Source organism: Arvicanthis niloticus, chromosome 10 (assembly GCF_011762505.2).
Source record: "Arvicanthis niloticus isolate mArvNil1 chromosome 10, mArvNil1.pat.X, whole genome shotgun sequence".
Taxonomy (NCBI): Eukaryota; Metazoa; Chordata; class Mammalia; order Rodentia; family Muridae; genus Arvicanthis; species Arvicanthis niloticus.
The window spans coordinates 40,648,246-40,671,987 of NC_047667.1; the positions used below are offsets into that span (position 1 = coordinate 40,648,246).

The window sequence follows — 23,742 nt, forward strand, 5'->3', positions numbered from 1 at the left end:
AGCAATCTTCCCATCTCTAGCTTCCTTTGAAGACAAAGGTTCAGGTAACTTAAGAATATTGCTGGACAGTGGCGGCGCACGCCTTTAATCCCAGCACTTGGGAGGCAGAGGCAGGCGGATTTCTGAGTTCAAGGGCAACCTAGTCTACAGAGTTAAAGGACAGCCAGGGCTACTCAAAAGAGAAAAAAAAAAAAAAAGAATGATATTGTAACCCACCCCCACTTGCTAGGATCCTAAGTGCATTCTACAGCCTGGATGTAGCACTGGTTTGTAGCATTTTGATTTGTTTCCTTAGTGTTTGAACATCTTTTTAAAGGATGTCCAAATATCATACATCCTAATCAGGAGATAATACTATCTTCAAGGGTATATTTGGCAACATGTCTCAAATTTACAAAAATCTTCCTGTTTTTATTACTTCATATTATATACACAATCCACTATACCCAGCAGTAACACTTAAAACTGGTGCTGGATATGGAATCTAAGGGTCTCCCACACTAGACAAACACTAACACTGTGCTCTTTAGAGGTTAGTAAGCAGATCCAATGAAATCTTGACATTCTGAAACTCAAATTTGTAAATATAGGTTTAACTTTATAAAAATTTAGATTCTAAGCTGTGTAAAAAGAGGTGTGGGAACCCTTTAAAGGCTAGACATATCAGATACCCCTGAAGCTGATAACAGAAGGTTGTGATCCACCACATGGATGCTAGGAACCAAACCTGGCTAAGCTATCTTTCCATAACTAGTTATATGTATTTTTAAAAGACTTTATTTATTATATACAATGTTCTGCATATATATCTGCAAGTCAGAAGAGGGCACCAGATCTCATTATAGATGGTTGTAAGCTACCATGTGGTTACTGGGAATTGAACTCAGGACCTCTGAAAGAGAAATCAGTGCTCTCAACCCCTGAGCCATCTCTCCAGCCCAATAGTTATATTTCATAAAGTTATTTTTATTTCTGCTAATTCTACAATCTCTAGTTTTATCTTCACATATTTTTTTGCCTCATTCTTTTTCAGTTTTGACCTGCAAGTGCACAGTAGTGAACCCCATCACCTGGGACACTAGAAAACAATCAAAAATTGATAAATAGCCTGTCTGGACTATAGGTGAATTCTTAGTCAACTTTAAGAAAGTTGATAGAATCATCTTAAAGGAGTAAGATGGCAGCAGGAAGCAGTAGTGCACATGTTTATATTTAACTCTAATAATGACAAAGAGGCAAATTCTTGCAGAATACATATTGAGACTGTCTTTAAAAAAAAAAATAAATTTTGTGCCAAGTATAGTACATCACTTTAATTCTAGCAACTAGAAGGCATGGTCAGCAGAATAGCTGTAAATTTAAAGCCATTCCAATTTAGAAGTTAAAGGACAGCAATGTTTAGTTAAACTAGCTCAAAAACAAGCATTGGACATAGTGACATACACCTTCAGTCAACACTACAGGAAGCAGAGGTAGGCTGGTCTACATGTGTGCCAGAACTATAGTCTACATAGTGAGACCTTGTCTCAAAGATAAATATAAGCAAGAATTTGTATAGAAGCATAAAGTATTTATAGTACTTATACTGAATAAGTGCCTGTTCTTTTGAAAACTCCATTTTTTTAAGGCAAGATCTATGGTTTCAGGATTGCCCAGATTTCTGAGTCTACTAATTCTGGGAATATGAGTTATCCATTAATAAAGGCAATTTATAATTTCACATAGAACTATGTATTAAAATCTCTAAATGTTTATACAGTTAATTATACCTTTTTTCTTTTCCTTTTACTGTACACTGTCCAAGTCAATTGAGAGCTTAAATCTCAATAATAGGTAATGTCCCAATATTTCTAAGATGTCATACAATAGCCTACTTAGCCTCGAACTTGCCATATAGCCAAGAACCAGATCTTGTTTCCAGGCTTATATGTCCAAGACCACACAGGCTTGCACCATCAAGCCCAAATTATCTTTCCACATTTTAACTGGTTGAGAAATAGTCTCCCCCCCCCCCCCCCAGTCTTAGTAGTTAGAACACACATCTTAAACACCAGCACTTTCTTTGGAGACACTGGCAGATGGACCTTTGTTGAGTTCAAGGCCAGCCTGATCTATAGAGCAAACCAGGCTAGACTATATACTAAGACCCTGTCTCAAATGTCAAAACCCCCCTAACTACACAACAGTATTGAAAGGGCCAATGAAATGACTTGGTAAGGGCACTTGCTATAAGTCTAATGATCTGCATGTTTGATCCCTGGACCTCACCTAATGGAGGAAAAGTTGATTCCTTTAGTTTGTCCTGAGACCTGGGCACACATATTTTAAGTACAAGGGTGTTGTGGATAGCCACAGCCTTTTGTTTTCATGGTATTTCCACTCCTGGGAGGGGCTGCAGAGGAGGAGTGAATCTTGTGATTCAGAACTACACAGAGAAACCCTGTCTCGAAAAACAAAAACAAAAAAACAAAACAAAACAAAACAAAAAACAACAAAAAAATTGGGGGAACTAGATAAATGCCACACACCTCTATTTTAAGCCTTTGGGTATCTGACACCTGTTTTGAATTTTCAAATGCTTCTAACTTAAGTTATAAAACAAATCTATTTTTAAAAAAAGTAGCTCCAGACTTCATGGCCCAACGAATTATCCTAGCTACTCTACTCTTAAAGACCCAAGCAAGGGGATTAAGATCAAGGGCAGCCTAGGCTATCCAGATACCCAGCCTTGGTCTTAGCCAGGCAGTAGTGGCACAGGCCTTTAATCCCAGCACTCAGGAAACAGAAGCAGGTGATTTCTGAGCTCTACAAAGAACTAGTTCCAGTACAGCCAAAGCTAAAGAAACCCAGTCTAGAGAAAAAAGGAAAAACAAAAACAAAAAACAAACCTTCAATCTTCATGAAAAAATTTAGGCAGTCTAGAATACATAACACGTATCTTTATAAGGGGGAATACCCAGCCTTACAATTAAATTTCAATAACTGCCATCTAAAAACAGTGTTTTTTTTTAGTTCAAGGCTAGGGTATTTTAGACAACAGACAAGGTTGACGTCTTCTATCTCTTCCAAAACAAACCCTCTTGCCCCTCCCCATCTCACAACCTGATCACAATATACTAAAGAAATGGAAGGTTGGCAGGGTGTATGTAGTAGCACCTGCCTTTAATCCCAGGCTTGCTTGAAGACAAAGCAAGTGGATCTAACCTATTCTATATAGTGAGTCCAAGGACAGCTAGAGCTATGTAGTGAGACCCTGTCAGAAAGGGAGGGAGGAAGGGAGGGAAAAACTGAGGTTAGCACCAGGACTAGATACACTATTACCTATTGTTAAGAACACTCTTGAGAAGCAAAAGCTCAACTTACAATGGTGCTATTTCCCAATAAAACACATAATCTGAAAATATATGAAACAAAAATTAATTTCCTGTACTTATCCCTTCTAAGCATCATAGCTCAGTACACAATATACTTTAACTGCTGGCTGTTCATACTCTTTTGGGGCATGTCTGAATGGCCCTGTTTTTAGTGCTTATTGACAGCCTGAGGAAATGACAAATTCACAATTCAAAGTATGGCTTACACCAAGTATGTCAGTTCTACACCATTTCAGGTAGAAAAAAAATCTCAGCTGTGTTTCTAAAACTCACTGCATTTTTGTATAGCCACTATATTCTTTCATATAATCCCCCTGCACACAGTATATTTGTGTACACATCCTGTAAATTTGTCTGTTAACTTGAACCCAAGGGTAGAAAGGTGAAAGCAAACAGTATCTCAAGTTCTTGGTCATAAATACTTACCCCAACAGCTGGAACTTCTTCACTCTTTACTTCATTTATTCGAACCAAATAGTTAACAAAGTCTCTGGCAGCATTACTCTGTGCATCTTTTTTATTGGTGGAATTGCCCATACCAGCATAATTAAACCCTTCTACTCGAACCTTTAAGATTCAAGGGGAAAAAAAGTTGAATTAAAGCTTGGTAATTCTAGGATTTAAAAAAATAAATCACTAAATGGCCAAGTAAAGATAAAAAACAACTGTTTTAGACATACTCTCTGTATAAGTAAATACACTTTTAATATACCCAAGCAACATGTGGTTTAACTAAACACACGGAACTGAAATGTTCATTGATATGTTGGTTCAACAGTATCAATTTATGTGGTTCAGGCTTCCACACTTTTTTAAGATTTTAATTTTTTAAGATTTGGTATCTAACTAAGCTCTGTGGACAGTACTTGCCTATCAAATGGCAGGCCAATTCCCACCACCACTGAAGCGTGAGGTTTAGAGGGAGACAGGTCAGCAAGAGGACTCAGCAAGGGCACTTTGCCTCCAACCTGATGAACTGGAGTTGAATTCTCCTAGACTTGTATAGCAAGAGAAATTAACTCCCACAAACTGCTCTAGCTTTCACATGCTTCTGTGCACACACAACCATGCAATTTAATAATAACTTTATGATAACTAAGGGAAAACTCTACCTTTCTTTTAAATACCATCAGGGGTGACAGGTGCATGCCTCTAGCCACCCATACACCCCAAAATGTAAAATTACAAGCATTTATCTTCTGACTTACTAGCACCAAGGAAGTTTTAGAAGCATCAGAATAATTTTCCTAACCAAGTTTTGTAAAATAATGCTCCTTTGAAAATAATGAAACCAGCTAAGTCAAAATAAACTCTCCCACAACCTGCAACAATTCAGCCTTTCCAAACAATACATTCCTTTAACCCCAGATGAACTTCACAAAGTATATAAACTGTATTCTTTAATACCTCACACATGAATTTCTGTCTGTTTTTGTTTCCTACTGCTCTAATTTCATAGGCTGGTGTCATCTTCCTTTTGCCACACCAGGCATACAGAAAATTTTTGATGTCACCCATGATTCAGGTGTCTTCTTCACACCTAGGAAAACAAATTAAAAACATTATGATAGCAAAACCTCATACATTCTATCACATCGCTATTGAGCTTACCTCTTAAGAGATTTTAATAGGACTGAAGTCTATGGCATGTAGTATAAAAAGCTGTATAATTTGAATTATACAATACAATGGTTATCGTTGTGGAGTGATTGATTTTTAACTTCAAATATTGTATGCAGTTTCCTACACTCTACAACAAATATCTTACATGCTTTAAAGTTATCCCTCCCAGCAATGAAAACCATGTCACATTCTATTACTTTCTTTTTCAGAGAAATTTTTAAGTAAAAATGGTAGAAAAAGATGGCTCAATCAATGGTTAGGATTACTTGCTTATCTTGAAGATGACAGATTCAGCCACTTGCAACTGGCAATCATCAATGGCTCGAATACTAAGGGTTCTGACCTCTGAAGGCACCTGGCATCCAAGTGGTACAAACAGGCAGAAACACTCATACACACAAAAATAAAAAGCATTTTTTTTAAAGAAAATTTAAGTAAAAGTCCCATGTGACTGACTCATGCATGGTGTAGTCAAACTCAAATTCACTATATCAAGAAACACCATCACAAACACCAAGCCAGCTAGGCTGGGACTCATGTCTTTAGCTTTAGCACCCAGTAAGCTTCAGCTGGAAGATGGCTATGAACAAAAGCTTACCTGGGATGACATATAGCACTCCCCACAAACTTTAAAAAAAAAAAAAAAAAAACACCAAAGGGCCATCATTTTGCATATAATCTAAAAATCTAAATAAAGCCTTTAATTTGACCTATAGCCTAGACTGACCAAAAAAACCTGCCAACATAAAGCTTCCATAAAATTATTTTTTAAAAAAATACCAAAAACCAGGGAGAGGCCAGCAGTTCTTTAAGGCCACTCTGATGTACATAACCAGTTCTAGGCCACCTATGGTTAGTGAGGATCTCAAAAACCTCTTGGGGCTGGAAATGGCTCAGTGGTTTTAGAGCATTTCTCTTACAGAGGACACAGGTTTGATTCCCAGCACCACGAGGTGACTTACAACTAACTTCATAACTCTAGTCCCAAGGGATCCAACACCCTCTTCTGGCAAATGGTGCATATACATGCCAACAAAATACTCATGCATATAAAAATTAAGAACAAGAAAGACCAAATATAGAACAGGGGAGAGATCTATTACTACAGTAGACAAGTTGTAATTAGACATCTACACAAAACTTAAATCTACTCCCACCAAATTTGATCCTAATATAAACTTATTAGCCTTACCTTGTGGCCAGTAAACTTTGGCCAGTCATTTGGTAAAACAAATGACAAAGCCAGATAGTACAAACTCAGAAGCTAAAGACAATAAAGAGTCCTTCACAAGTCTGGGTGTCCTGGCCCAGGCATTTAATTCCAGCACTTGGAGAGCAGACACGGGCAGATCTGAGTTGGAGGCTACCTGGTCTACAGAGAAACCCTGTCTCGAAACCAAAAAAACTGCCAACATAAGTAAATGCACAAAGTAAATGAGTGACATAAAATATAGGGTCTATCAAATCGCTTTATCTCTAGAAAATCCATTTAATTGTAAATATTCATGCTAATTAAGTCCAGATACATGCAGCCCTTCAGGCTCAAAAATAGGAATATTCCCATCTATAAACTAACCAGGCACCTCAGTAAGAATTTTAAACCTCCTAAATTGTATTCTAAACCCTATCCAAAAATTCCTATCCCTAATAATGGCACCATGCAACCCAATTTCACAATTGGGAATTCTAATCCGATCCCCAAAGATCTTTCACTGTTATCTCTTGTATCCTTAAATGTGTGCTGGGTGCTAGCCTTAGTGGCTTAGGAACTATTTAATCCTTAAACTGCACACTGTACTGTTTGGTTTTACTTTCATGACTTTGAACAGAGGGAATTTAAGATAAAGTGAGAATATACCACCACTCACTGGTATACTACATCACTCACTCGAAATAATTCAAAATCCTTTTTTCTTTGTTTTCCAAGCAAGCTTTCTCTGAGTAGTAGAGCTGGCTGCCCTGAACTTCGACTACCTTCCACAACCAACCCGAGTTCTGGGATTAAAGGCGTGAGTCCCGGCTTCGAATTTTGTGTTTTTTTGTTTGTTTTTCGAGACAGGGTTTCTCTGTGTAGCCCTGGCTGTCCTGGAACTCACTCTGTAGACCAGGCTGGCCTCGAACTCAGAAATCCGCCTGCCTCTGCCTCCCAAGTGCTGGGATCAAAGGCGTGCGCCACCACCGACCGGCGTGTTTTCAGTCTTTTTCCATCCTGAAACAAATTCTTTCCTCACCCTCAGGTCACGTGACCGGCCCTCTTTTCCTCCAGGCCAGATAGGCCTTAGGGGTAATTGATCTGTCTCTCTCTGCATCTTTAGAGAGGATACATTGTGCACCTCAAAGCCAGGCTCAGGCTCGAGTACCCCTCAGACTCGGAGGCGCCGTTTCGGGCGACCGTTACCTAAAGCAGGGCGATCCCGTTGCGCCGTGTAATTCCGCCATCACTCACTAAATCATGCAAACATTTTCCTACCACCTGCTCCTCACCCCGCCCCACCCATCCATCCCCTGTAACCAGTGTGGAGTAGGAGGAACTGCAACCAAGCCTCATATCGCAGAGCGGGGCACCGCGACGGGGCCCAGGTAGCCCGGATCAGAGAACCGAGGACCCCACGCGCGTGTGGCGTCTAGCCGGACACCCGCCGCCTGACAGGCCGAGGGAGGAAGAGGCCGCCGAGAGCGGCCAACCCGTGTGAGGAAACCCACGGCCTAGGGCTACCGGCAGTTACGCCGCGCGAGAACGCCACGGCCGGCGCGCCCACGGCCCGTAATCCGGGTACCCGCCGCGCCGCCCCTCCCCCACCCGCTCGCTCGCCCGCGCCTCACAACAAAGCCACAGCGGAGCCGCGGAGGCCGGCGTCGGCCCACAGCAACGAGCCCGCGTTGGGGCCGCAACGCTGCTTCCTTACCCTCCTCCGCTTCTCCGTGCCCAAGAGCACGACCCTCTTAAACGAGTTCGCGGCGCCAACCTTCCACAAGAACGGCGAAGGAACACACCTCACCCCGCATGGAAGCAGCGGCGAAATGGCTCCGACCGCGGGACCGAGGGGGCGGAGTCAGCGACTCACGCTTGCGCGGTAGGCAAACTCCTGAGCCCGCACGCCCGGAGGGGCGGGGCTACGACCACTTCCGGGCGCCAAACCTGAGGTCGCGCGAGATCCACTGGCCTAGGCCTACAATTTCCTGTCAGTCGCTAAAAGGCTTGACTTCAGGAAGTTACGTCTACTTGCCTTTGTCTTGGTAGAGAAGGCTAGACCGCAACTTAACTCAGTCTCCTTGCCTCAACCTCTGAGGGCAAATTTTAGAGACATAACCATCACGGATCTCCTTTTTGATAGTCTTTTTACATAAGGGCAGTGTTGCAGGATTAATCCTTTCGGAAGTTTATCAGAATGGCCATTTAAAAATATGCCAAAGTAAATGTATTTCCAGGGGCCATGAGTATGTTTAAGATACAAGGTCTGAAATATTTCGGCTTCTCCAAAATGCTACAGGCAGTGTGCGGCATGGTGGCACTTGCCTTCATCCACAGCACCCAGGAAGCAGAGACGGACAGACCTCCATAAGTTCAAAACAGCCTGGTCTGTGTGGCAAGTATCAGGACACCAAGGGCTACATACTAAGACTCTGTCTTAAAAAACAACAAACAAAAACCTTAGAGGTTAAAAGCACTTGCTCTTGTCGAGGACTTGGATTCAGTTCCCACCTACATGGTGGCTCACAACCATCCATAACCTCAGTTCCAAGGGATCCTGGAACAAACAAGGTGCACTTACATACGGGCAACAAAACCTTCATAAAGTACAATAAATCTAAAAGAGGTTAGAGAACCCTGGCTTATTGCCAGGGGTGGTGGTATACGCTGTTAATCCTCACAAAAAACAAATCCCTAGCTCAAGATGCAGCTCCTCCACTCCACTTCCCAAGTATCTCTGGGGGTGGGGGAGCTCTTGCCCCCGCCCCCCCGCCCCCAAGACAGGGTTTCTTTGTGTAGCCCTGGCTGTCCTGGATTTGTAGATCAGGCTATCCTAGGACAGAGATCTGTCGGCCTCTGCCTCTGCCCCACCCCCAACCCCCAGGGCTGGGATTAAAGGCAAGCGCCCAATTATCTCAAAATACTGGTTTTTTTTTTTTTTTTTTTAGCTTCAAGTGAGAAGGCTCTTTTGCGCTTAATACTTGTTTTGAGAGGTGCTGTAGTTTTGAGGTGCTAAAGAGTAGCCCAAGGTTACCCTATTACTAAGCTACACCTCAAACCCAACAGCCACAACCTGTTTGTCTGTTTATTGTTATTTTGTGCTAAATTAGCATTCCTCAAGCCCTGATTTGATCTCCACTCATGTAAACAGAATTATTAAAACTTCAAAAGGAAAAAAAATGTTTTTAAAACTTCCCAGGCCAGAGGGTGAGTGCAGCTCTCTGCTGGTAGCTTGCCTAGTGTGCAGAGACTAGGGATCCGAGACAGAACAGGGGAAATTTCACTTCTGCTCACTTTCACCAACCCTTCCTCTATTTTAAGGACCAGTCTCCTCGTGGTGTTCTAAATTCTAAAGGGGCCCTGTGGGGTGGCCTCTTCCTCTCAGCTCATGTGACTTTGAAGATAAAAATGCAGATCTTGACCCAAGCTTCCAAACTTCCCCAAGCCAGCAGAGAAAAAGACTAGGGCCATTGAGAGGATTTCCTATCCATTGTCTCACTGTGACCTCTCCATGACCTTCCCATCCGGAACTTACCCCAAGAAAGAGATTTGAGACAAAAAAAAAAAAAAAAAAAAAAAAAAAAAAACAAAGAAAAAAGAAAAAAAATCAAATCCCCAAGGACAGCCTCCAATAAATCTATTTTCTCCCCTAATTTCTATCTCTTGGGATATTTGATATTTGGTAGAAAGAAGAGCAGTATAAACTGTTGGTTCCAATAAGAAAATTGAAAAAAACAAAAACAAAAAACGAACAACACTGGGGGCTGTGGCTCAGTGGAGAGAGTGCTTGCTTGGAGTCCCTTACATCCTGAGTTCCAACTCTAATATTACAAGAAGTTAGGCATGGTGCCTCAGGTCTGTTATTTCTACATTCAGAATATAGAACCAAGGGGATCAGGATTCAAGGACATCATCTTTATTAAACAAGTTTAAGGCCATCCTCTTAAGGGTGCCAGACCTTCCAAGCACAATTGACTCCATGATGAAAGTACCATTCATTGTACCACCCAGGCTGTAAAATTCAGCTTGTAGACAGCACTGCCTGTCAAAACTAAAAGTCTCCTTCCATCAAAGTCCATAGATATGGAAAAGTTACTAAATGTACTAACTTTTTCTGTGGTTCTCCTTCTGGAGAGCTGCGCTTTTGACTGAAGTACATCAACTCTGGACATGGTTTTTGTGTTTAAAAGCGCACCTGAGCAAGGCTCGCTCGGGACTACAGTCATCCTGAACAGCAGAGTAGTCACCACCGGGCTAACAGAGACTTTCCATTGGCTTAAACCTACGTCAGAGCAGTCTTCTCTGCTGAACCCCTCAACAATCCTCCGACACTTAGACCCTTCCACAAAACAACTACTGAAGACCCCCATACTCGGGAGACCCTTCCTCAAGTCTCAGGAAATCACGACCAACCATAGATCACAAGAAACCATACCTGGATGCAATCAGCAGAGGTTTATTAGGGAAGAAGCCTGGCAGCCAGCGGTCTCACCACGCACTCGTGCAGGAGTGGGGTTCGACCCCCACATCCAGTCCGTGGAGCGTTTTAAAGAGAAACACCACAAACCAGGGGAGTGGGGTTGGGGGGGTGAGGGGGTTGCCAAGGATATATAACATAAGAATAGTGAAACATTCCAGAGAAACCCACCCTGAATGGTTTACCATGTCACTGTGTCCCATCCTGTCATTTATCAACTATTTCAGATTAACTATCTTTACTTCTTCCTGCTATAGCCCCACCTAGGTGGCTGCATCTTTTATCTGTGGTCAGAAATGTGTCTTCCTGCCTTGGGCCTCTCCCACCCATAGGTGGACCTACTGCTTGAGGCTTGAGGAATGTAATTTATCCAGCAAGTGTCCTGAGGTAGTGAAAATCTTACATTCAGTTCCTCTTTCTGGAACTTACATTCTTGTTCAGGTATAGGATAAAGGAAAAGCCTGTATATATAATTTTTCACTCTACACTACAACAAGAAAAAACAAACAAAACCCAGAAAATTAAGAAAGGCGAGGTTTCTAAGTGAGTAAAAGATCTTTGCTAACAAGCCCAGGAACCCCAGTTTGATCCCTAGGACCCACATAGTAAAATTAAAAAAAAAAAAAAAAATCTAGTCCCCCAAATTGTCCTCTGCCCTCCACACATGTCGTGTTGTGCTTATGCGCGCATGCACACACACACACACACACACACCAATTAAGTGTAAATATATAGTTAAATGCAAGCTGTGAAATATTAAAGTAGATACAACATTTTAAAGATAATTAATGAGACTAGAGTTGTAGCTCACTGGTAAGGATTGGGCTTAGCATGCCTATGGCCCTAACTTCCAGCACATCCATAATGTCCGAAAGGTGAAGCCCAGTACAGCAAGTCTATAATTCCAGCTCTTTGGAAGACAGACACAGGAGGACCACAAGTTCAAGACCTGCTTGATCTACAAAATGAATGAGCTCAAAACCAACCAGAGCAACTTGTTCTGACACTCCATCTCAAAATAAAATAGGGGGTGAGGAGGCTGGGAATGTAGCCCAGTGGGAGAGCAATTGGTTAGCATCTATGAAGCCCTATGTTCAATCCTCAGTGTTTAAAAGGTAGATGAGAGAAAAAGAGGGGGGAGGGGCCATGCGAGTGCCTGGACTGAGTACTGTTAGGTTATAGATCTGACTACTTTCTCCCTCTCTTCCCTTATCCCCTTGTGCTGCAACCTGAGGTTCTCACAGAATTCTCTCTCCCCCTTGCAGCTAGCTGTAAACCCAAACTCAGCTCTCCCACTGATAGCAAGGCCTTGAGATAACTTTGAATTGTAACTTTCTTCTCTAGTCTAGGGCCTTACTCCTCCATTTCAGAGGCACGTAGGCTAGGTCATAAGTAACTTTTTCTTCCCCACCCACCCCACCCCTTGAGAAAACCTCTAAGAACCCTTTGTCATCTGAGTTTGAAGATTCTCCCTCTTTCCCCAGCCCTCTATTGTTGCCTAAAGTTTTCTTGCTCTCTCCTAATGCTCTCCCACTTCAGGGCGGCATCTTGGCTTAGTTCTGCTACAAGCCTCAGGCTGCCAAAGCTGAAAACAAAGAATGCAGAGTGAGAACAAAGATTGTGTGTATGTGTAAGAATGCAGAGTGAGCACAAAGATTGTGTGTGTGTTGTAAAATATAATTTGAGCCAGGGATTTATCATATAGTTATAGTTATCCTGAAACTCACTATGTAGACTCAAATACATAGAGATCCTCCTGTCTCTGCCTCCTCAGTGCTGGGATTAAAGGCATGTGCTACCCAGCCCTGTCCTGAAAGGGAATTATTTTATGTCTTTCTATGAACCTGCAATAATTTCTAAAAGAGATATAGCTCAGTTGGTTGTGTGAACCTAGCATAGTGGCACATGCCTATAACCCCAGACTTCAGGAAGCAGAATGTAGCCGCCCGCGGCCACAAGTCAACTGGATTCACCTGAAAGGGGGGCTGGGAATGAAAGGGGAAGGAGGGCAAGAAGAGATGAGGCCAAGACAAAGTTCTCTGATCAAGGCCCAAAGCTTTAATGTTCAGCTCTCAATTTAAAGGGGAAGACCCAACCCACAACCCCTCCTGGTTTCAGATGGGTGGGATAATCCATAGTCAGTTCCAGGTCATGGCCGGAGATGTCTCAGGGCAAGCCCAGGGGCAGTTCTGCTGTGTTCCGGGCAGCCAAGGTGGGTAACTCCACTTGACCTTGCTTGTGGCAACCAAGGTCTCTCAGTCCTGCTCATGGAGGGGAGAGTACAGCAGAAGATCAGAAGTTCAAGGTTATCCTCAGATATTTAGGGTGCCCAAGGCCAGCCTGGACTTCATGAGACTATGTCTCAAAAGAGAGTTAGTATGGAGGTAAACACCTGCCATCGTGATGTTTAGGAGGTGATTCAAGCATGAATTCAAAGTCAACTTAGGTGACATGAGATTCTGTCTCAAATCTTAGGAATAACTCTAGCTAAGAGATAGGCTTACAAGTGGAAGGCATCTTTTTAAGTCTGCAGTGTGTAGTGCACTTAGGTGTCATTCACTTAAGCTCCATTTGTCTGAGCCTGGAGAGATGGTGGCCCAGCAGTTAAGAGAACCTGGTGTTCTTACAGAGAACGCAGACTCAGTTCCCAGCCCCCATATGGTGACTAACAGCTGTGACTCCAGTTCCAGGCATCTTCCGGTTCCCTCAGTTAGTGTATGCATGCGGCATGCAGACACACAAGCAGTCAAAACACCCATACATATAAACTAAAACTAAAATAAATCTTATACCATGTGTGGCAGTGCATACATTTAATCTCAGCACTGGAGAGACAAAGGAAGGTAGATCTCTGTCAATTCAAGGCCAGCCTGGTCTACAGAGTAAGATCTTATTCTTATTCCATTTATTATTTCCAAAGGTCAATAATAAATGGATCCACTTTCTGGTTAGGTACGTAGCTCATTTAGTAGACTCTTTGTTGTCTAGTGTTATGTACCTCCGAGTTCCATCCCCAGTACCACATAAACTAGTGACATATGCCTATAATCTCAACACTCAGGAGGTAAAGGAAAAACAGAAATTCAAGGTTACTAGGTTACTAGATCCAGTTTGAGGCTAGCCTGGGCTACATTACATGCTCTCTAAAAAACAAAAACCACAAACCACAAACAAACAAAAAAAAAAACTCTTAAAATTCATATCCCGGCTCTGTCACAAATCACATAATCATGTGATCTTGGTTGAGATACTTAAACATCCTTTACCACATTCCATTCTTTCTTTTCTTATGTTCTTTCTTTTTTCTTTTCATTTTTTTAAAGACAGGGTCTCACTGTGTAACCTAGAACTTGATATATACACCAGGCTGGTCTGGAACTCACGGAGACGCACCTGCCTCTGAAGGGCAGGAATTAAAGGCGTGTGCCGCCACACCATGCACTACAGTTACTTAATCCTATTTTTATTTCATTATAACTTTGACATTTGAGTGGTATATTAGAGTTTCTAGAGTCACAGAACTTATAGAATGAATATATACTATATACATATATACACATATACATATATACGAAAGAAATTTATTGGAATGACCTACAGTCTGCAGTCCAACTAACCCAACAATGACCAGCTATGAATGGGAAGTCCAAAAACCTAACAGTGGCTCAGTTCTGCGAAGCTGGTGTTTTAGCTGGCTTTCTGTATAAGCTGGACTCCTGAAGAAGCAGGTTCCAATGTGCTGGCACGTAAGTGCAAGCAGGTGAAGAAGGAAGCCTTCCTTCTTCCACTGTCCTTATGTAGGCCTGAGCAGAAGGTGTGGCCCAGATCAAAGGTGTGCCTCAAGATCTGGATTAAAGGCGTGTCTTCCAGCGGCAAGATCTGGGTCGCAGGTGTGCCCTCCATTTCTGGATTGTAGTTTATTCCAGACATAGTCAAGTTGACGACGGGGACTAGCCATTACAAGTGGCTTTTATTTTTTGTAGACTACAGTGAGTAGAAAATGGTTGTTGTGCTGGTGCACACTCTAATTGCAGTGCTCAGAAGCAGAGGCAGCTGATCAGGGGCCAGTCTGGTTAGAGGAGAACTTGTCTCAGAAGAAAAAAAAAAAAAAAAAACACACCAAACCAAACAAACAAAAACAACCAATAAACAGAACAACCACAGCAGGTAGACACTGAAGCAGAGGATCATTGTGAGTTCCAGGTGAGCCTGAGCTACTATTTCAAAACAAGCAAACAAACAAAAACAACAGAAAAGCTTGGTGTGTGGGCTTGGTGGTGTACATCTGCAGTCACAGAACTTGGGAGTTGGAGACCCATCTTACACCTTGTCTACTAAAATAAAAATCAAACCCCAGGAATCAGAATCATACTAGTAAATGTTATAATTATATTATAAAGATATTATAATTATCTGATTTATAATGTAAACATGTGTATCCCTCCATAATACCATTCCTGAAAACTTTTCTGTTGGGAGCTTTTGGTGCTGCTTCTAGGAATTTGGCATTTTTCACTGGGCTCGGACGAGGAAGTAGGCTCAGATAAGAATATTAGAAACACAGCCAGGGCTATACAGAGAAACCCTGACTTGAAAAACAAACAAACAAACAAACAAAGCTGGACAGTGGTGGCGCAAGCCTTTAATCCCAGCACTTGGGAGGCAGAGGCAGGTGGATTTCTGAGTCTGAGGCCAGCCTGGTCTACAGAGTGAGTTCCAGGACAGCCAGGGCTACTCAGAGAAACCCTGTCTTGAAAAACAAAACAGCAACAACAACAAAAGAATATTAGAAACAGTGACCATGGGGCTTTGCTTACTACTTTTCTAAATTACTACCTTAGGTGATCTCTTTGCTTACTGTTTTACTTAATTATTCCCCGTGTGATCCTTTTGCTCACTACTCTGCTTGATTACTTTCCTGTGTGATCTCCTTGTTTACGACTTCGATCAGTTTGTCTTTGATCTAATAACTGACCATGTGTTTCGGATGTACCTAGAATCATATAAAAGCAGACTAGGAAAGACTAAACCTGTTTAAGCCTCAGTACATACTGGAATCATGTTATAATTTTGTCTAATTTTTTTTTTCACTCCTCATTCCCTCACTTGAGACATGGCCAGCAGACTGGACCTGGTCAAGGCTATCTGTGAGAGGGGGGGGAACAGCAGGGAGTAGAAACTGGAGAGAGAGAGAGAGAGAGAGAGAGAGAGAGAGAGAGAGAGAGAGAGAGAGAGAGAGAGAGAGAGAGAGAAACACACACACACACAGTGAGAATAGCAGGGTTATAAGGACAATGAGAAGCTGGGGGGAAGGAAGTGGGTTCGTGTAGGGCGGAGGTGATAAAAGTCTCTGAACTGTGTAACAGGCATTCATGATACTGAACCTGGAGGCCGGCATGGACTCTGATAGGCTCCTAGGCATCACAGATGGCCATGTGTCCCTCTCCCAGAAGTAAGGGAAGTAACTCCTTTTGGTGTGAGGAACTGGCTTCACGAATTCCTGAGGAGTGCTAGATTTTATCTTGCTGTCAGAAACCCTCCTGTACTCTGGGTTGAGCTCCTTTCTGGTTCTCCTCACTGCCTTTTGGGGTTTGGAGGATTGGAGTTTCCTTTGTGTCGGGTCCCAAAGAAACCTGGGACAATGTGTTATTAGCATACTAAAGCACACACAGGGCTCGGCTCACTCAGTACCTGTGACACCTTGGCTCCTCTCACACAGTCCCTACCCTAAACCTCTCCAGCCCAGGGGCTTCTCTTTCCTATGAGACTCTGCTGTTTCGCTTGGTACTTCTCTTTCAGTTCTTGTGGTTTATTTACACTCCCTTTTCTCTCTTTTTTTCCCTCACCCCTCCACCCCATGGCCCAGTTCAGTCTGCCACTCTCTCTCCCTGCTCTGGACTCATCCAGATGCCTCTAGCTGTACCCTCCCTTATACCTTTGGACATACTGATATGACACGGAACTACATAGTAAAATGAAAGCTTATTGCAAACTGTCTTTTCTCTCTTCTGTACCATTTACATATCAGTTGTTCCATTTTTTTAAGTTGATAGTTATATTTACATTGTAGTGCCAGGGAAATGTTAGTGGTCCCCAAAAACAGACAGGAGCCGATCTGATGTAACTCACAGCAGGGTCTTTATTCTATTTGAGCTAGCTCACCCCCCCCCCCGCCCCCCAACACACCACAGACTTGCAGGACAGTTTTGGTGGTGGTAGAGCCCCAAATGTCTATCCGGGCAAGGCTTTATGGTAAGCAGCAAGCAGGGAGTCCATGTGCAAGTATCTAATTGGAAAGCTACTGTGGCCTTTAACATAATTGGCTGGTACTGGGAGTCATATCATAAACTTAACTTCTGTTCCCCTCTGCATTGGTGGTCGTTAGGCAGGAGGTGGGCTTGTAACCTGCAAGGTTTGCTGGGGGAATAACCTGGAGAGGCTGGTTTTGTTGAGGCTGCAACATAGAGACACTGGTCTTGTTGGGGATTAGCCTAGAGACTGGAGCTAGGCTCTGGTATTGTTGGGGGGCAACTTGGAAATGAATGCTGGGTACCAGCCTATTAGTTGACCTGAGTTCACAGGTCAGTTTCTCTAAGATGGAGTCTGAACTTAAAAGGTTTGGCCTCTCAACATCATGTGGCTTCTTCTAGCCCTTAAAAAGATTTTAAAAGACATATATATTTTTTTAATGTATACGAGTGTTTTGGCTGCATGCATGCCTGTGAACCACACATCACATGTGTGCCAGTACTGGAACTTGAGTTACAGATGTTTGTGAGCCACCAGAGACCATGTGGATGCTGGGAACTGAACCTGCTCCTTTGCAAGAACAACAAGTGCTCTTTCTTTCTTTCCTCCTCTTCTTCTTCCTCCTCCTTTTTTTTCTTTTTAAAATAGGGTCCCACTATGTAGCTTTAGCTGTCCTGAAACTCGCTGTGTAGACCAGGCTGGCCTCAGAGATCTGTCTCCCCTTACCTCCTCAGTGTGCTCTCCTCTATTGTTAAGCTATGTCTAGCCCTTTGCCCTTTAAAGCTCACCTCTTCCCCTGGTGACTGAGCTCAGATCTACTGGCTTCTATTCATTTCTCTGAATTCCAGAGTCTTTAGCCACTAACTCTCAAATCTATAGAGCCTTCTTCCTGGAGTGTATCTTCTGCTACTCTTCTGTATCTTACTGGCTTGCCTTGTTTAAGTCACTCCAGTTAATTAATTAATCAAATTAATATTAATTGAGACAGTAAGACCCAACCATTGTAGGTGGCACTGTTTCCTGGAGTGAGATCCTGGTCTGTTTAAGAAAGTGAACCTAAGCTGGGTCAGGGTGGCTCATGCCTTTAATTCCAACACTAGGGAGGCAGGGGGAATCTGTAAGTTCAAGGCCAGCCTGGTGTACAGATGAAGTTCCAGGACAGCCAGGGCTACACAGAAAAACCATGTCTCAAAAAACAAAACAACAACACAACAACAAAACACACACAAAGAAAGTTGGCCTAGCCAAGTGTGAGGGGTGCATGCCTTTAATCTCAACACTCAAGAAGCAAAGACAGACAGATATCTGTGTGAACCCAGCAGCCTGGTCTACAAAGGGAGTTTCAGGCTAATCAGAGGTACATAGCGAAACCTTGTCTCAAAATAAAACAACCCTGAAAAGGAGCTGAACTCAGACATTACTCACTATCAGGCTCATGACCACAGATGCAATGTGACCTGCTACCTCAGGCTTCTCCCACTTCTCTGTGTGGACTGGGCCCTCAGATAAATCTTTCCTCTCTGTTTGTTTCCTGTTGAAGCCTTTATCAAAGCTACAGGAAAAGTAATACTCAGGATAACCTTGCATGGGGTAGACAGGACTTGGATTTAACCCCTAAGATGCTGATGTATTTTTCTCTAGAAAATGTGCTTGCTGATGATTGAGGAGTCTCACAAGGACTTCTGTATGTTTATACCCAACATCTGGCTCCAGTGTAGGACACTGACATTTATGAGGTATATATAGTCCAGCTGTGGCACAGAAAACACATCAGCCATGGTTTCCTTAGTGGTTCATCTCTCAGATCTGAATAGTCTCATGGGATATGGGTTCTGTGGGTTTATGCTTACTAGTTGTGCAATTATGATTTCATATAATCCTTCAAATTTTTCTCGTCTGTCTAACTTAAAATACTAAAGTGTCCATGTTTCAAATAGGTTCATGTCACCAACGTATTGACAAAAGAAACCACAATTTAGCAGACATCACTACTCAAGTGAGTAGTGACAGGAAATGATGCTCCACCTTTAGCTGGGCCTGGGAGCTACTGTTTTCCAAATCTTGGTTGAAAAGTTTTCTTTTCAGTTTTTTTTTTTTTTTTTTTTTTTTTTTTTTTTTGGTTTTTTCGAGACAGGGTTTCTCTGTATAGCCCTGGCTGTCCTGGAACTCACTCTGTAAACCAGGCTAGCCTTGAACTCAGAAATCTGCCTGCCTCTGCCTCCCAAGTGCTGGGATTAAAGGCATGCTCCACCACCGCCCGGCTCTCTCTTTCTTTTCTTTCTTTCTTTTGATTTATTTATTTATTTTATGTCTATGAGTACATAACTGCTCCCTTCAGACACACCAGAAGAGGGCATCAGATCCCATTACAGATGGTTGTGAGCCACCATGTGGTTTATGGGAGTTGAACTCAGGACCTCTGGAAGAGTAGTCAGTGCTCTTAACCACCGAGCCATTTCTCCAGCTGTTGTCACACATTTCAAAGCCCCTCCCCTAGTCTTCTACCTTCCCCCAGCTGTATACCCTTTTTATAATTTGCACTCTCTCTTTCTTGCTCTCTTCTCCACCTCTTGCTGCCCCATGATCTCATTACTCTCTCCCACTTCCCTGCTTCCCTAGACCTGGCCAAGTCTTCTGTTCCGGATTTTTCCAGATGCCTCTAGAACTGTTCTTCCTCTAGTAACAATAATAAAAAAAAAAACCTTCCCCAATAATGGAAGATTCATGTACTCAGTTTCTTTATTGTACCACCACACATAATTTTCTTCTTTCTTTTCTCTTTTATGTCAACATAACACAAGCTAGAGTCATTTAAAAAGGGGAATCCTCAATTGAGAAAATTGGATTGTCCTGTAGGTAACCCTGTAGAGGACTTTCTTGATTGATAGCTAATATGGAAAAACAAGGTGTCCTGGGATATGTAAGAAGCAAAGTGAGCAAGCCCTGGGAGCAAATGAGTAAGCATGGTCTTTTCATTGGTTCCTGCCTTTGTTTCCCCCCCGATGCTGGGCTGTAACCTGTAAGCCAAATAAGCCCTTTCTTCCCTGAGTTGCTTTTGGTCTTGGTGTTTTACCACAGCAAAACCAAACTGAAAGGAATGAGGAATTGGCTCAGCAGTTACAAGCACTTGTTGCTCTTGTAGAAGACTCTTGTTCAATTCCTGGCGCCCACAGGGTGGGTCACAGCTATCTGCCTCAGGTGATCCATCACCTTCTTCTGACTCCATGGCACCAGACACATGTGGCAAAACACTCATACATATAATATAATACATTTTTTAAAAAAAAAAGGGAAGAAAGGAAGGAAGGAAGGGAAAGAGAGAGAGAGAGAAAGAGAGAGAGAGAGAGAGAGAGAGAGAGAACAAAGTAGGGACTGAGAAATGGCCCAGCCAGTGAAGAGCATTGGCTGATTGTTGTTGGGCGTTTATTGTAAGCTGCACCCTTGTTCCCAGAAATAATAACTCTGAGGCTTTATTATATTTACGAACACCTTGGCCACAAGCTTTGGCTCATTCTCCAACTAGCTATAACTTAATATCACATTTATTCTAATCTAAGTTTGATACGTGCCTGCTTACGTCTCAGCTTTCATGTATCCATCTCCCTTCGTGTCCTAGGGCAATCCTCTGGTACTTGGCTCTAGTCCAGAATCCTTTCTGTCTACTGATGCCCCACTTTCTATTCTACTTATTATAGGCCATAGGGTTTTTTTTTTTTTTAAATTGACAGGTGATGCACCCATACAGTATACAAGAGATTCTCTCTACAGCTGGTCTTCCAGAGGATCCCATTTTAATCCCCAGCATCCACATGGCAACTCACAACTGTCTATAACTCCAACTCCAGGGGATCTGATACCCTCTTCTGGCTTCTATAGACACCAGGCAAGCAAACAGTACATAGACATGCATTCAGGCAAAACACCAATATACATAAAACAAAGTAAAATAGAATTTTTTTAAAAAAAAAATTAAAACATTGGACACAGTGGCACGTACCTTTACTTCCACCACTCAGGAGGCAGAGGCACACTGTTTCCTGAGAGAAAGATTGAAAGATCATCAGAAAACGTGAGGCCGGCTGACATGTGCAGGGACAGAGAGAAGCAATACAGTGTAAGAACCAAACAGCATGCAATGTAAGCACTAGGTCCTAACTTGTTGCAGCCCGTACTGCCCGTTCCGGTCCGAGGGTCAGGGTCTAGCGAGAGAGAGAGTGGGGATAAAGGGGAAGAGACGCGAAGAATGGAGACAAGACAGAGATTCTGATCAAGTCTCGTTTATTGAAGGGAATTCTGAGCTATTTATAGGCTTTTGCCACGTGCCTTGTAGGCGCGTGGATACCACGTGCCTTGCAGGTGTTGATATGACGTAAGCCTTACAGGCGTCTATAGCGTGGACAGCACGTGCACCGCAATGCCTTGCAGGCGTGGATAGCACATGCGCCTTATAAGCATGTATGGTGTAGATAGCACGTGGACAGCACGTGAACTGCATGCCTTGCAGGCGTGGCCACCAAGTGCACCTTGCAGCTGGGGGCAGTAAACAGCAACACAAAATATGTGGGATATCAGAGTGTGCTTCAGCTGTTGTAGGCTATTGAAAACCAAATCTTTCATCAGGGTATATGGTTCCAGATGGCTGCAAAGCTGATCTAGCCGCTTTCTGCTAAAGTCGGCTCCCAACACTAACTGGAAGAGGGAAAGGCAAAATCTCACTCAAAGGTAAGGCAGGGGGCCTGTGGTGGTTTGAATGAGAATGGCCCCATAAGCAAAGTATATGAATAAATAAGTATTTGAATACTTGGTCCCAGTTGGTGCAACTGTTTGGGATGCTGTGGTGGTTTGAATAGGTTTGGCCCTCATAGACTAATGTCTTCGAATACATGACCCATAGGGAGTGGCACTATAAGGAGGTGTGGCCTTGTTGAAGGAAGTGTGTGTGGTACAGTCGCCTTCTGCTGCCTGTAGAAATTGTAGAACTCTCAGCTTCTTCTCCGGCACCACATCTGCCTGCATGCCACCATGCTTCCCACCTTCCCACCATGATGATAATGGACTAAACCCCGGAAACTGTAAGCCAGTCCCAATTAAATCTTTTCCTTGATTAGAGTTATCACGGTTATGGTGTCTCTTCACAGCAATAGAAAAAAAAACCCTAAGACAGAAGTATTAGAAGTGGCCGTACTGGAAGAAGTGTGTCACTAGGGGTGAGTTTTGAAGTTTCAAAAGCACAAGCTATTTCTAGTTTTCTCTCGGTCTCACGTTTATGGAACAGATGCAAGCTCTCGGTTCCTGTGCTGTATCTGTCTGCTTGCCTGCTGCCATGTCTTGCTCCCCGCCTTGATGTTCATGGGTTCTAACCCTCTGGACCCATGAGCCCCAAATTAAAATCTTACTTTGATAAGTTGCCTTGGCCATGATGTTTTATCACAACCATACAAAAGTAACTATGACAGGAAGGTGAAATGGCTAGTGGTTTAAAGTGCTTACACAAAGCCTGACAACCGGAGTTGGATTCCCAGAACCTATATGGTAGGAGAGAACCAACTACTCCAAGCTGTTCTCCAACTTCCACATACACTCAACAAACAAACAAACAAACAAATAAATGAAATTTAAAAAATTAAAACAGAAAGTAAGGCAAGATGCCCTGTTGAATCCTATTGTTAGCAGTATAGGGTTTATTGTTTTTTTTTTTTTTTTAAATTAAGTTTAACTGGGACTTTGGTGAGATAGTGACTTCTTTGCCTCTGCCATAGTAGAGAAGTTCATTTTGTCAAAGACCAGGATCTTGAGAAGGAACTAGAACTGAGCAATCCTGGGGCCTGATTCAAGGTACACTCACAAGAGCTAGAGCCTCTGGTCAAGCTGCCAGACTTGCAGTGGAAGACATATTCAGGAGGCAGAACGGAAAGACCAAATGTGGACAGATGTAGCTCAGGGACAGCTTGGCTCTGGTAGTGAAGGCTACTTATGGTGGTAGGGCCCACTCTTTGTGGCCAGCAGCCGAGCCAGCGACGCAGAGCAACTCTGCAGTTAAGAGCCTGAGGTGAGCCAGCTGAGACTCCAATCCTTGACAGGGCAAAGATCACTGATGTTGAAATAAGAACTCTTGAATGTCTGACTTCCCTAACCTCCCACTCCAGCAGGGTTACTGCTGAGCTGGCTTTGCAAGCAGAGGCTGCTCCTCCTGTACAGATCTCAGGGCTGTGCTTGGTTCCCAGAAGACACAACCCCCTGGCTAGACATTAGCCCTCCCAGGATGTATAAACTGGGGAGTCTCTAGGGTGTAAGCAAAACCTGCTCAGCCCACAGACTGCAAGGCTTAGTGTGTCCAGAAGAGGATCCTGTGTGCAAAGAGGGAAGTTCCTAAAAGGAAGAGATCTGACTTGGCAGCAGGCTCAACAATAGAGTCCGGAAGACTCCACCATCAAGAGATCCCTCTCAGGCCGGCAGGGTCCTATTTTTAGAGGATCTAGAAAGACACTGCTCCAATATTGTCTTAATTACTTTACTTTGCTGTGACAAAATACGGTGACCCGAGCAATTTCTACGTGAAAAATGTTTACTTGGGCTTATGGTTTTAGAGAGTCAAGAGTCCCCGATGGCCTGGTAAAAGCAGTAACAACTGATAGTTCACAGCCTGACCCACAAGCAGGTTTCAGGAGCTCAAGCCAGCCCTAGTGACTCACTGTCTCTTCCTGCTGCCTACAGATCCAGATGTAGAAATCTCAGCTCTTTCTCCAGTTCCATGGCTGCCTGGGTGCCACCATGCTTCCTGCCATGACAATAATGGGCTAAATCTCTGAACTGTAAGCCAATCCCAT

At 43.1% G+C, this 23,742-nt stretch overlaps 1 protein-coding gene across 3 annotated transcripts in view; it reads right to left on the reverse strand.

The window, feature by feature from the left end:
* Positions 1–8,069, reverse strand: part of Dhx9 (DExH-box helicase 9) — a 31,070-nt gene extending 23,001 nt beyond the window's left edge. For 2 of the 3 annotated variants that reach the window (XM_034513386.2, XM_034513385.2), the window contains exons 1-3: positions 7,904–8,069; positions 4,782–4,914; positions 3,801–3,941 (exon numbers count right to left, since the gene is read on the reverse strand). In XM_034513386.2, coding sequence (XP_034369277.1) covers positions 3,801–3,941; positions 4,782–4,892 — 252 coding nt within the window. In that variant the 5' untranslated portion in view covers positions 4,893–4,914; positions 7,904–8,069. The remainder of the gene's footprint in view (positions 1–3,800; positions 3,942–4,781; positions 4,915–7,903) is intronic. The other variant, XM_076941345.1, reaches the window with a different exon arrangement.
* Positions 8,070–23,742: the final 15,673 nt, after the last annotated feature.